At 40.9% G+C, this 15,263-nt stretch overlaps 1 protein-coding gene across 2 annotated transcripts in view; it reads left to right on the top strand.

Annotated features, from left to right (window-relative positions):
- Dnai3 (dynein axonemal intermediate chain 3) overlaps nucleotides 1-15,263 on the top strand; it is a 65,488-nt gene that overhangs the window by 28,478 nt on the left and 21,747 nt on the right. For both annotated transcript variants that reach the window (XM_059266394.1, XM_059266393.1), the window contains exons 11-16: nucleotides 1,122-1,211; nucleotides 2,959-3,045; nucleotides 4,214-4,342; nucleotides 6,867-6,940; nucleotides 8,784-9,006; nucleotides 10,525-10,612. In XM_059266394.1, the coding sequence (XP_059122377.1) occupies nucleotides 1,122-1,211; nucleotides 2,959-3,045; nucleotides 4,214-4,342; nucleotides 6,867-6,940; nucleotides 8,784-9,006; nucleotides 10,525-10,612 (691 nt within the window). The remainder of the gene's footprint in view (nucleotides 1-1,121; nucleotides 1,212-2,958; nucleotides 3,046-4,213; nucleotides 4,343-6,866; nucleotides 6,941-8,783; nucleotides 9,007-10,524; nucleotides 10,613-15,263) is intronic.

Here is a 15,263-nt window from a genome sequence, read left to right as displayed (position 1 = left end):
AACTGACTCTGAGTTCTAGTGAGAGACCCTATCTCACTAGATAAGTCGGAGAACGATTGACATCAACCTCTGCCCTACACACACTACACACACATACATACACTACACACACACATACACTACACACACAAACACACACACACACTCACCCATACACACACACATACACACACATACATACACTACACACACACATACTTATGAACACACATATACATACACCCATACACATGCCACACACATATGCACACGCACAAAAAAAAATAGATACTTTTTAAGGGATAATACAAGTGATTTACATTTTCTAATCAAAACTATGATAATATTAGTATTTTTACTTTCAAGAACTCTCTCTAAAGTCCAGAAAGTGCCATAAACTAAAATAATTTAGCTTTATAAAAATCCAGTTGGGCCAGGTATGGTAGTGTGAGCCAGCACTCAGGATGCAGAAGCAGGTGGATCTCTGTAGGTTTGAGGCCAGCCTGGTCCACACAGTGAGTTCCTGGACAGCCAAATCTACATAGAGGGACCCTTCTCAAAGAAAGGAAAGAAAAATCCAGTTGGAAAACTTTACCTGGGGCCCAGCTTTTGCCGCTGTAGAAAACAATAGCCATGCGCCTTGCTTGGTGGTGATATTAACTTAATGATTCCTTCATGCATATTTTTCATCTTCTGTATTTCATATTGTTTTAAAACTTGAAATATTTACCAGCATTACTTCCAGATTCTCCCACTCAGGGAATTTTCTTCTTGACTGTTCACTATGTGCCTGAGTAGATACCGTAGAGAAGAAAGACAAATATCATATCCTCACAGAGTTTATCCTCTTCACTCTTCAAAAACACCAATTGCATTTTCTTTCGTTTTAAGTATGATAACATGCCCCAATAATTATATATCCCTTGGGTGGATAATAGAAGGAACTAGATCTCTGAGGGAGCTTACCCCCCAGTCTCCTTTGTGGGAGCAAGGTCCATGATAAAATTCAACAAAAGTGCCTCTGGGGACTGGCTCAAATGTGCATTGCTTATAGACAGCTACAAAATTAGACTTCTACCCATCTCAGTATTATTTAATAGGTTTTCTTGTTCTTTTCTTTTGATTCATGGGGTTGACTTTAGTTGATGCTGGAGAGCCCCGATGACATCTTCTGCTTCGAGTTCTGTCCAAGTGACCCTAATATCATCGCTGGAGGCTGCATAAATGGACAGGTAATTAGGAATTGTCTTCAGATGTTTACTGATGCTGTAAGAAGTTTTGATTTTGATAACTTTAGAACTTAAGGGTTCAGTGTGGCACAGGGAAGGCATGTTGGCCATATGTCAATCACCCTGGCAGGACTTGAGTAGAAAGATATATCAGACATGGTATTGGCACTTGAAGTGTTCGCAGAGTAATTCAGTCAGAATAACAAAACTCAATTAAATCTGTCTTTTTTCACTTATGCAGCCCAGACCCACTTGCCTAGGGATTGACTTGTCAAGATGGGCCCTTTTACATCAGTTAGCAATCAAGAAACTCATGCCTCATGGACATGCCCACAGGCCACTCTGACCTGGGGGAATTCCTCTCTCTTCCCAGATGACTCTAGTTTGTGTCAAACTGACAATAAAAATTAACCAATAGAGCAAGCTGTAAGCATCGCTACCTCTTAGGAAAGAGACCATCACTTGAATATCCCAGATGCTATGTAGGAGTTACTAAATAATGCAGAATGCAAGTGGAGATTCACTGGAAAATATACATGATTGGGATGTACTTGGCACTACATTTCCTTTATTTTTCTTCTAAGACATTTAATTTATACCACATTGAGATTCTACCCTCCAATATTGTTGTATTGGGAAAGCAAAATAAAAACTTTTAAAGCCTTTCTATGGTCTAAGCTCCGAGTTATTTCAATCCGGTGAGTTTGACTGTTAGAAACTTCACTTAGGGCACAGGATGTAGCTAGAGAGGGTTACCCAGCATGTGCAAAGCCCTGAATTTGATCCCCCAGAGAATGGTGGCACACAGCTGCACTCCTAGCACTTGGGAGGTGGAGGCAGGAAGATCCAGAGTTTAAGGCCATCCTTGGCTACATAGATAGTTAGAGGTCAGCCTGGGCTACAGGAGACCCGATCCAAATTAATACAATAAAATGGAGGTGTCTGTTCTTTCTGTATGTGGCTGAGAAACTTGTTTAGTTTAGATTCACGCAGCAGCAGCTCCCAGGTTTATTTCTCCAGAACAGCGGGAAAATCAGGAAAACGAATAGGTCCCTGGCTTTTGTCTAACAGCTACTGCGATCTCAGTAATCACCCAGAGCCATTTCCTAAGCCAAGAAAATCTGAAGTGCCTTTGCATTTGTGACAAAAATGGTCTGAATTGTTTTAGAATATTTTAGAAGGCCACTGTATAATAGAATCACTCATGATTCCCCAACATTGACATTCAGTCACTGAAAACAACTCACGCTTGGTGTTGCGTATTCTACTTTGTTCTTGTTCTTAAGAGAATGACCATCCGAGTAACATACAAATTCTGAGTTAGCCATTAGAGACAATTAAGATAATTTGTCTGCCTTTCTTCCCCCATGATTAATTCTTGAGAATCTGGGTAAATTCTGTTTCTCCCCAGGTCTGAAGCAGCTATACCTATATTCAGAGCAGAAAGGACGAAATCTTACCAAATTATGGGAAAGTACATAATATTTGTCTGGCATTTATTTACTCAATAACAGCATTTGATAACATGAATATGAAACAGAGAGTTGGGGATACTGATGGAGAGACAAAAACATTCTCTTCAGTATCTGTTCTACAAGTTGCGAGTTACGTAGGCTACAGGCTAGATCTGATTACGCCCTAAGGTGACTGATTTTTCTCAGGCTGTATACCAATCACTTCCTAAAAAGCCATCTCTCAGACCCAGTTCTCTATGTCCTGAAAGTGCTGTGCTAACATTTCTCTGTTTTAGATTGTCCTGTGGGATATCACGTCACACGCGGACCGCATAGAAAACATCAAGGCGGGCGGCAGCAGAAGTAGAAAGGCCATTCTCAAGGTTGGCTGTCCCTAGCCTCTCACTCACAAGGACTCAAGGTTGGCTGTCCCTAGCCTCTCACTCACAAGGACTCAAGGTTGGCTGTCCCTAGCCTCTCACTCACAAGGACTCAAGGTTGGCTGTCCCTAGCCTCTCACTCACAAGGACTCAAGGTTAGCTGTCTCTAGCCTCTCACTCACAATGACGCTTCTAACCATTCCAGAGTTTATCAAAATGTTTATCACAGATTCACCAAGCTCTTTAAAGCTCGGTATGAGAAACACAGCAATAATTTTGTTTTACCACCTTCACATCTGCTTGCAGGCATGTCCTGAATTACTTTGTATGGGGTGTTTACCAAAGACACAGCAAAACAAGCTTCTTTGGCAGCGCAGGATTTTATGGGGTTGTGTTGCTGTGTTTATTGTTAAAGAAAATGAAGGAAGCAAATATTGTGTCTAAAGTGACTCTGTTGAAGGAGCCCAGGACAGAAGGACAGGAAGTCTGGGTATCCAGGTGCTGTCGCACAGGCTATGAGCTTGGATGCTCCACCTCACCTCTGCAAGAATCAGTTCACATGTCTAAGATGAGAGAGTGACAGTGGGTAAGAGCACCTGTCACCAAGCCTGATGACCAGAGTCCCATCCCTGAGACCCACATGGTGGAAGGAGAGATCTGACTCTCAAGAGTTATCCTCTGACTTCCACACTCAGGCACACACACATACATGTACACATGTACAGAATAAGTTAAGTAGTGCAAATTTTAAATTAAAAAATACATTATGGTTCTGTGAGGCTGTGGATTCCATTAGGAGTACTGGGAAGAGCAGTCAGCCTCTAGGTCAGTACTTATCCTCCATATCATACATCCCTCCAGCCCCCGTTCTCCAGCCTTGGATCCATAGGGCTCTCACTGAGGAGTGGTAAGATGTCTACATCCTTGTACCCATGAAAACAGTCCTTCAAGAATAGATTGGGTCCATAATCCTTGTGTAGTTCAGAGATCACATTATATTGAAAGGGAGAGTTGGTAAGTGTTACTAAATACGTGGTATACTGAAACACTAATTTGTGTCTTCCCTTAACTGATACAACTCTGGGTTTTTCTATTTTAACAGCAATAGCCAGTAAAGTGGAGTTCACCCATCAGCTCTCTACAATGTAACTTTCTTTTGACATTTCTCTAGCCTATGTTCCTCCTTGAACCAGACAGTAATAAGGAAGCGATGTACATCAGACACTGTGCGGTGTCTTCAATAGAAAACGGACATAGGAAAGTAATCACAGATATACACTGGCTGCCAGACTCCTTTGAGGTGAGTGCTGATGGCTGATGGGTGCTGGGACTCAAACCTTGCCTGTCTAGAAGAGCAGTCAGTGCTCTTAATCACCCAGCCATCTCACCAGCCCAAATTCTGTTAGGCTTGTTTTGTTTTGTTGAGACAATGTCTCATGTAACCCAGAATGGCTTTGAACTTACTATGTAGTCAAGGATGGCCTTGAATTTCTGACTCTCCTGTCTCCACCTCTCGAGTATATGTACACCATGCCCAGGGTATGTGGAGCTGCTGGAGGTCAAACCAGGGTTCTGGGCACACTTGGCAGCCACCAACTGAGCTAGCCACATTCCTGTTTAGTTTATAAAATATGTTTTCCAAGCTTCTGGAAGAGTACCGTGGCTTTAGGAGTTTGCTCTTGCTTGCTTTCTGTTACTATAATAAAATGCTCTGACTAAAAAACCTTAGGAGCCGGAAGGAGTTACTTGGCTTATGCGTCCAAGTCCATCCTTGAGAGAAGACAAGGCAGGAACCATGAAGGAACACTTGCTAACTCCATCACTAGCTCCTTCTTGGGCTCATACTTAGCCAGCTTTCTTGGGGTTTTTTTATTTTTCTTTTTTGTTTGTTTTCCAGGCAGAGTTTCTCTGTGTATCCTTCACTGTCCTGGAACTGGCTCTGTAGACCAGGCTGGCTTTAGATTCACAGAGACCCACCTGCCTCTGTCTCCCGAGTGTTGAGATTAAAGACATGCACCACCTCGGCCCAGCATTATACAGTAGGCCCAGAATCAACTACTTAGGGATGGTTCTATCCACAATGGGTTGGAACCTCAGGTACCAAGTAATAAGGTAATTTCCCACAGAAATGTCCACATTGATGCCAACTGGATCTAGGCAATTCCTCAGCCAAGGCTTTCCTTTGTGTTGATTCTAGGCTGTGTCTAGTTAACAAAGATAATCATCAGGACAGAGTTCTAAATCTTTAAAATGTAAGGCCCTAGAGTGGTAAATCTCTGATAACCTCAGGGTGGCCTCAGTAGAAGGATAAATTCTTAAACTATCAGATCCAATGGAAGTTGACATTTGGCACCAACCAGAAAGGGTTGGGAGCTGAGGGTGGGTCAACCTGGTCTGCAGTTGCCTGGCCAGTGTGATGTCTACGGGATTGGGTGCGCCATCTCCTCACTCAGCCCACTGGAAGCCCATCACTGTCCACTATTTTGCTCATTTACCCAATCAAGACAGTCATGTTTCCATACACATTTGAGAGAGTGGCCTTGACAAGTTGCCTCCAAACCCTTAAGCCTCCTTAACAAGTAGTTAGTGGGGACTTTGGACCTCCTAGGACGGTGGGCGGGCCCTGAAGAACCTCTGTGTGCTTGCAAAGTTGTGCCAGTAATTGGACAGTGCACACCATCGGTTTCCTTTCGTCTTTTATTCTCCTTGTTTTTAATCCTGAGGTTTAGGGGGACAAGGTCTCTCTATGTTGCCCTGGCTGTTCTGGAAGTCTCTGTGTAGACCAGGAACTAAAGGCACATGGCACTATGCCTGGCCAGCATCATTTCCTATTTGAGACTTAGCCCCTTTTCTCCTGAGCTTTCCTGCTTAATAGTCTCCTGAAATCTACATTTGTTAGGCTCAACAATTGATAGTAAAAAACTGAAAGAGCCTGCATTTCTAAAACCAGTGAATAATAAAATGATGCATATTATCTACATTTTATAAAACATTTAAAATAATTTGTGAGTATGCAGGTAAAATTCAGGGCTATGTGAGTTGAAAAATCTGAGAATCAACATTTATATGCATCCTAATTAAAACTATATAAAAATATTTCTGTGAACAGAGAGTTTATAGGAATTCAAAGTAGGGTTGTATTTGGTCTTAAAATCCAGATTTCAAATATCCATGACAGTGTTAGGGATATTTTAACAAACTTTTTAAAAGAAGAAAATCTAAAAGGAAAATAGCTATGAGAAAAATCATTTCTAGCTACTCAGAATTTACCCTTTTTTTTGCTGTCATTTGTTTTTATTTATTTTTTTATTAAGAAAATTTTTTCATTCATTTTACACACCAATCAAAGATCCCTCTCTTTCCTCCTTCCACCCCACCAGCCTCCCCCTTCCAACCCATCCCCAACTCCCACCCACAAGAAGGCAAGGCCTCAGAATTTACTATTTTAATAATAGTTTTTATGCTTTGGGAATAATATATATATATATATATATATATATATATATATATTTACCAGCTGAGCCTTCTTACTGGCTCCTGTTTTCTTATTGTTTCCAATTTTATCCCCATAAGAAGCTCTTTTTTGTTTTTTGGGGTTTATATATATATGGTATATGTCGTTTACATATATATATAATCATATATATATCCATATATATATATATATATATATATATATATATATATATATATATATGGAGAGAGAGAGAGAGAGAGACAGACAGACAGACAGACAGATGGCCAGAGAAGATCAGAGGCAACCTTAGAGGGAACCTACTACTGTTAGTTTACAGAATTTTCTCTTTTTAAAAATTTTTAAATAGATTAACAGAATGGGCTCTGTCTTTGAAAATCGGAGTGGAATAAATTGTCAGCTCGTCACATGCTCAGCAGATTGGTAAGTTTCACTTCAAACACTTCCTGGAACCCTTCACAAGCCATGCTCTTTTCTCTTTGATGCTCCTAAAACCAATGTTTCTTTTCACTCATTCAATAACCGTTACTACAGCAATTAACCTAAAGGAGGATTGTATAGACTATTGCTGCTAAGGGTGTCGCTGGCATCTGAAACAAAAGAAACCTTGACTTGGAGCAGTGTGGTGTGTGCCTTTAATCCCAGCACTCAGGAGGCTCCAGTAGGGCAGGGTCTGTGAGTGTGAAGCCAACTGGTCTACAAAGCAAGTTCTGGGCCAAAAAAACCCCAAAAAACAAAAAAGAGCTTCTTATGGGGATAAAATTGGAAACAATAAGAAAACAGGAGCCAGTAAGAAGGCTCAGCTGGTAAAGGCCCTTGGCAGGAAAGCCTGACAACCTGAGTTAGAGTCTCGGAACCCAGGGAGGAAGGAGAGAGCCAGCTCCCAAAGTTATCTGCTGACTGCTACACATGCACATGGCATGCCAGGTCCATGCTCAGACATGTCGTGCGCACAATGACAATAGTAATGGTCATAGTAATAATGGTAATAGTAAAGAATACTTTTAGAAAGCAGTTAACTATGTGTTGCCGTTGCTATCAGTACACAGCATTATCCATAGTGTTTCTGCTTCTTCATACCCCACATTTGTAAATCTATGGTATATGTCGTTTACATTCTGTCTATCTCACAGATATGAGGGTCGTCACGTGTAACAGGAAGGCTTCTTCAAGGCAGAGGAACATTGTTGTAACTTGATGGCCATGTCGGAAGCTATTCATTTAGATAAAATTACATTTGCCCATTTATAGAATTAGTAATTCATAACAATGTAGGAAATTTAATATTTATCTAGAGAAGTAATGCTTATTTAGCCTCCAAATACCAGAAAAATTTTGCTATTAAAAATGGCTTTGTAGCTCATAATCAAAGCACTCAAAAGACAGAAGCCTGAGAATTATGGATTAAGTCCAGCCTGAGCTATATCACGAGGTTTATATTTTTTTAAATCTTTGAAGCTGGGTGTGGTAGCACACATCTTTAATCCCAGCACTTGGGAGGCATAGGTAAGTAGATCTCTGTGAGTTTGAGGCAAGCTTGGTCTGCATACTGGGTTCCAGGACAACCAGAACTACATAGTGAGACCCTGACTCAAAAATCCAAAAACCAAAAACAAAAACTCTTTGGCTGGGACAGAGTTAATGACATGCTGTGCTAGGGAAGCTGGCAGAAACAGAAGCTGTGGGGTCCAAGAGAAGGTGCTGGGGACTGTAACAGCCACCATTAAAATATGTTTTTCATGGATGAACTTATTATATATGAGTTGTATCTTAATAAAGCACTTACATTCCTTTTTAAAGTCACCAGCTTCCAAACTGAATTACCCTGTATTACCATCAAGACAAAGGAAATCTAACACCCATAGGCACGGTATAATTTAATAAATTGTGAAACATGGTGCTGGAGGGGTGACTCAGTGTACTGACTGCTTTGGAAGAGGTCCCAGGTTCAGTTCCCACCACCCACACGAGGCAGCTCACCCCTCCTGTAACTCCAGCTCCAGGAAATCTGAGGCTCTCTTCAGACCTCATGGACGCTGCACTCCCATGCACAAAGTCACATTCAGCCGCACACAAGTGCATATCGTTAAAAATCAAATCTTTTATAAAATGAAATGCAGAATGGCCTCATTTCATAAAAGCTTAGTTTCAGAAATGTTAGGGAGTTACCACACTGACATGTAGCCACCAGGGTGTCTTAACATCGGACCTCTTACTTGTTCTAATTAAGTAACAACAACAACAAACAACATGAGCTTTCTTTTAGTACAATATGTTTTTGGGATATTCGACCTCAAAAACCTGCAAGCACAGCTGCCCCCACCACCACAGCCGCCGCAACCACAACCACAGCCATAACCACAACCAACAACCACACAAACTCGCAACAACCAACAACGGAGAAGAAGAAAGAAGAAACCATTGAAATTCCCTTTGATGTGCCATCGACCTTCTTGCACCTGGATCTCTCCTGGAAGCCCCTGTCTAGAGTAAGTAGCATGGCCTTGGTTCCCTCCCATACACTACACATTCTGCACAGGTCACACCCACGCACCCACCCTCCACATGAAGAATGATTCAGATTAACACAGGACCTCAATATTCATGAATGCGTTCATTCAACCAATAAACTTCTGACTGAGGGTGGTTGATGCTTACCTAGACCCAAACAGATACCCAAATCGCGGTGAGCTAGGGATTGGTATTTCGCGTGTAAGCAAGCTACAATTTAGGAACGGTTGTGTGATGATTCTTTAGCTGCACATTGGTTCCTTAAAAATTGGTAGCTACTCAGGTGGCCCCAGGAAAGTTAATTTTCCCTACTTCCATAGAAAAAAAAACTGCACATTTTGAATATCAGTAGTAAGAAATGATACTATAATACTGCTGACCAAACAGAGTAGAGAAGTCATTGAGTAAGAAGTCATCTGTATTAGACTTGAGTCAGCAATTCGCCTTGAGAATAGCATAGTGGCAGATGGGGACATGTGGGAAGTGTGTAGGGGTCTTTCTCTAGAATGTGTAATTCTAATTCCAAACTTAATATTTATCTTTTCTTTTGATTTATGAATATCACATTGACATTACTGGGTGTTTGCTCCCAGGGAAGGAGCTTGGAGGGGTGAGACAATTTCTGAAATAACCGAGAAAGAACAGGAAAGGGAATTAGTAATTGTCTGGGGTAGGGGCTGGAGAGATGGCTCAGTGGTTAAGAGAAGTTGCTGCTCTTGCAGAGGATATGGTTTCAATTCCCAGCACCCACATGGAGGCTCACAACCATCATTGACAGTCCCAGGGCATCGGATGCCCGTGAGCACCAAGCATGCTCATGGTGCACAAACATACATACAAGCCAAACACCCATACAAAAAAAAAAATAAAATAAAACTAAAAGAATTTTTTAGAGAGAAAAGAAATTGTCTGTGGTAAGATGTACTGAGATGTGAACAGTTAAAGCAAAATGAATATGCAATTGTTCCAAAGAACAATAGCAAGGGGATAAACATCCTGAGGGAGAAAAACTGGGGGCAGAGCCATGGAGAAAGAAACCGAATGGCCATTTATCATTCTGGCCATGAACGCATGATGTAGGCACAGGGCCACATCTGTCATTCAGGGTAAAACGTGTCCCTGATGGGACCAGCAGACACCCAGGTAGATGCCAGGTCCCTTTCTGAAGCTTCACTCCACTGAAGGATTTAGGGATCAGAGAACTAAATCATTAGTTTACATTACAACTCATAAAGGTGAGTTTTAGAATATAATATAAAACATATAAAGAGAAAATAATACTTTGGAACTGGGAAATATGTCCCCAGGTAAGCTTCCCTTGGAAGCCTGGCTTTAGAAATACAGATTAGGTGCTTTCCATGGGGAAAAGACCTGGGATAAAGGAGGGGGAGCAATAAAAGGTAAGGTTCTTACACTCTGGGGGCAGAAGAAACAGGCAAAGAAAAAAATCCAAGGGTTTCCTAAGAATATATCTTTCTTTTATGTTCTTCCAACAGATAAAACTGTCTAAGGGTGAAACAAGTTTAGACCACTGTCCAACCAAGTTGAGCCTGGGTGAAGACCCTCTACTTTGCAAAATGCAAGGTAACTAACTGCCTTTACCCATTAAAAGCACATTTGAAACATTCATATCCATTCATGTCTAAGGTGAGTTACCTACTAGAACAGTCTATTGTGGTTATATCGCTAGCAATCCACGGAATCTATTTAATGAACAAAGCAATTTATTTAGGGGTTAACTCACAAAACAGAATAAAGTAATTTGTTGCAGGATCTTGGAATGGTGTGGCACAGTCCAATGCTGTTCTCTGACGAGCTCCACCCTGGTCCAATCCAGCCTCCAAAACCAGGAGGTAGCAAAAAGAGCACAGATGTGCATCCCAGGTCTTAAGGGTCCTTCAGCAGCCACGCCCCAGGGGCATATACCTCAAGGTCATAGGCAGATGTAACAGTTACCTGCTACCTCATGAGGGGTGGTGCTTCAGGGTATGGCTCAAACAATCACCCACTACATCTCCCCCTTTTGTCTAAATAAGAAAGTTCTAACCTAACACAAAATTATATACAATAGGAATGATTATTATATGTAAATGTAACAGTCTTATTAAATAAGAAACACAGAGCCAAATGCAGAGTTAAAAGCCCAAGAGGTCAGAGCAGTAGCTAAGAGCTGAGACTAAAACCGCCTTCTTACTACCCGCTGCCACTGCCATCCTTCCCCTGAGGAAGAGGCCTACTTCCTGTGCGTCTGTCTTTTTATTGACTTTCTGTTCTGCCTTCTCATTGGATGTAAACCCAACCACATGACCTCCTCGTCACTGCCTGTCTATACAGACCTCCAGATATGGTTGGTATTGAGATTAAAGGCATGTGTCTCCTTGCTGGCAGTGCTCTTGAACACACAGAGATCTGCCTGTCATGTGATTGGGATTAAGGGCGTGTGCTACTTAATCCCACTGCCAGACTTCTGCTATGGCTTGCTATTAGCTCTTAGCTATTAGCAAAACGGAACTACAACCAACAAGAACAACATCAAACAAGAGACACATACTAAAATGCAGAGATGTCTAGAACACAGGTAAATGGTATGTTAGGGAGATTATTCCAAAAGCTGTCCTATCCTGAAGAATCTGAATCTAGTACTTAGTGTGTTCTAGCTAAGATATGAGAAGATTGTAACTGTAACTATCTAGTCTTCAACCCCATCAAAGACCTGAGAAGGAATATAATAATACCTGAGAAAATGGGAAATGCATGCAAGCAACTTTGGGAAATATTTCGAGAATAGACAGAGACAGCTGGAAGCCTGGACAGTCACCTAAAGTTTCTCAGCACTGTTAGGATATCTAATTTGGTTACAGGCCTAGAATATCTGACAGACCATTTTCAGAAACAGAAATTTTGAAAGACCATCTTACCCTTTCTTGGCAGAGTTCAGCTGCTTTTCCTTGTGTCCTGCTCATCTTGAAAGGACAGCATTCATATTGTCAGCAGTCAAGACAAGGGCTGTTCTTTGCCCAGTAGGCCACTATGCTCCAGGAAAAAGACAAATTTCCAAACTGAGTGTCTTAAAAGCCTAACATTCTCTCAGGATCAGATCGGTGCTGTCAGGAGCAATCATGTCTCATGTCACATTATTTAAATGCCATATTCTCTAGGTCTATGAAGTGTTTACCTGTCCATCTGATCTATGTATCTGTAAATCTGGACAACCTAACTACATAACTATAGAAATGACAAGCATGGATGGCTATAATTCTGTAAGTCTTATCTATCTAAATAACCTAAGGACTAAGGCTTATATAAACAAGGTAAACAGTCTGTAAGCAAATGTACAGTAAAAGGACAATGACCACCAGGCAGTGGTGGCGCACGCCTTTAATCCCAGCACTCAGGAGGCAGAGGCAGGCGGATATCTGTGAGTTCAAGGCCAGCCTGGGCTACAGAGCGAGTTCCAGGACAGGCTCCAAAGCTACACAGAGAACCCCTGTCTCGAAAAACCAAAAAAAAAAAAAAAAAAAAAAGGACAATGACCTCAAAATTGTGACAATACACAAAATATCTTAAACAGAGGTAGAAATGTATAGAACAATATGCAATATGACAATATGTATCAATATACAAAATATCCTAAACAGAGGTAGAACATAATACAGTATGACAAATACAATTTTACATTTTTATCAATATACGAAATATTTCAAATAGGAGTGGGAATATGTGTACAACATGGAAATTATAGTTTTGAATTTGTATTAATTTACAAATTATCTTAAATATGAATATAAAAATAGTTTACATTTATATCAATATATAAGAATCCATAGCAACGCAAATTATCTAAAGTTGATACTTTACTAAATTAGTTTCCTAGTATACACAATAATCTGCCTTAATATCCTATACCTATCCATTCTTAAGGAGAATACTGAGTCTAATTTTTGTTCCATCCCCAACCCTATAACCATCATCTATAACCCTGAGAAATAGGAAACCTTTGGGAGAGGGGGCGTCGTCTTCTAGAACTGCTTGATTTGTAAAAAGAATTCAGCTAATGAAACCTCCAGGATGGAAGCTTATAATTGCTGTAGAGAGACAGCCTGTACTGAAACCATCAGGACGCAGGTGTTGCAACAGAATTCTCTGGTTCAGTTTGGAAAGCACTGAGTGTGTGCAAGTGTGCGTGCTTGTGTGTGCACATGTGTACATGCATCTGTCTGTCTGTCTGTTCTACCTGCTTTTATTGCCAATGCTGGTCTTGAACTCCTGGACTTGAGTAGAACCTGAGATGGCCTCTGCGTCAGCTCCTGCCTCCAGGTTGCTGCCTTGTTTGAGGTCCTGCCCTCACTGGTTTAAACGATGAACTGTTATATGGAACTGTGAGTGAAATAAACCTTTTCCTCCCAACTTGCTTTTGGTTGTGGTATTTCATCACAGCAATAATAGCCATAACAAATACAGGTAGATATGATCAAAATACATTGTATACATGTATGAAAGTTTCAAAGAATACATAAATAAAATAAAATTTTAAGTGAATGAAGCCCACCTAAGGAATGTGTAGTATTCAAAGAATAATTTTATAGACTAAAACTTATCTCAGGCATAAGAAAATTAATCATGAAGCACAAAGTAACAAATTTCCATAATTATAATTTTTAAATTAATAGTTACACAGTGCCATGACAAATGAAGCTGAATGAAAAATGAAAATTTGTTTTTAAATCTAGCTTAGCTTAGCCCATGCTTCTTTGGAAAGTGATAGAAGGGTATGCACAAGCTATCAAAACCCTCAAAGGTTTGCTGAGCGCATCACCCGGAAAGCAAAATGCACTAAAAATGTACAAAACTCACTACAATTGAAGCGTTTTTCAGACACTTGCTGGCCCCCAAAGACTTCTGTTGTAAAGTTTCCAAGGTTTGTTTTAACAAAGGACATCTAAAAAATCTTTTTTATGTGAGTAATAACCAGCTGAAGCAGATCTGTGCTGGAGGGCAGGGGAAAGAATCTGGATTTTGGGACATTTAAAAAAAAAACATAATGTGTTTGTTTTCCTTTGGTTGGACCTTCTGGGTTTTAAAGGAACTACTAGGGATTCCTCTCTTCCCCATTTGGATCCAGTTTATCCATTATAATTGATTGAGTTCCAGCTGTTGGTCGGAGACTGTGCTAATAGCGTGCATGCCTTCATTCTGTGGGCCAGGGACTGTGCTAATAGTGTGCATGCCTTCATTCTGTGGGCCAGGGACTGCTGATATCTAACATCGTGCGCTTCTTCTTTCATCTAACAAACACTCATGAAGGTCTCACTGTAAGGCTAGTGTGGCAGCAGAACCAGATGCTTGCAACAACCCTGCAACGTGGGAATCTTCATTCGTGTTCTATAATTAGGAAAACAAAGGCCAACAGATGTTAATGCAACTTGTGAAGAGACTGTCTTGTGTTAAATATCTTAGGATATTTTTCTTACTGAGTATCCCAGGATGGCCTGAAATTCCTTATGTACTCTAAGCTGCCTGCCTCCATTTTGCAACAACCCTACAGTCCCAGCCTTGGAAGTGTTGAGGTTACAGATGTGAGTCTCCACCCTCAACCCTATTATCATTTTTTTAACTGGGTAAACATAAGATGTGAGTACTTTACCTAGTTTAGAGTATGGATATTATTACACTTTGTAAAGTGTGAAGTTTTTATTTGGCTTAATAATTTTATTGTGGAATAATAGAAATAAGGTATATTGTACACTAGTTAAGAGTTTGGGCGGCTTGCACATGCATACCCAGGAAACACCATCAGGGCCACCGTGTGGAGCGCATCCCTCACTCCCAAAGGTTCTCTCACAGAAGCGTCCCTTTGTCATCTGTCCTAACTTCCTGCCACTCCACATTAATTTGCGTTTTGTACGATGTTTTATATGAATTATTCAGAGTATGCACTCTCATTTTTAGCTAGCTGCTTGTTATAATTGTTTGTTTGTTTGTCTGTTGGTTTGGAGGGGACAGGTTCTTACTGTGTAGCCCAGGCTGGCCCTACACTCACAATCCTCCTGCCTCAGCTTTCCTACTGCTAGGATTAAAAGTGATGGCCATTTTTAATTGGGAATAGAAGACTTTTACTGATTTTTAGTGATACCCACCCCTGACCCTGACTTCAAGAAGCTGTGTAAGCTCTGTTAGCCCCATCAGCTAACAAAGCAGTGTACTGCCATCTGTGAGGGATGCGTTCCATGACCTT

The sequence above is a fragment of the Peromyscus eremicus genome, chromosome 6, assembly GCF_949786415.1.
Source record: "Peromyscus eremicus chromosome 6, PerEre_H2_v1, whole genome shotgun sequence".
Classification (NCBI taxonomy): domain Eukaryota; kingdom Metazoa; phylum Chordata; class Mammalia; order Rodentia; family Cricetidae; genus Peromyscus; species Peromyscus eremicus.
This window is presented reverse-complemented; position numbering and strand designations above follow the sequence as displayed.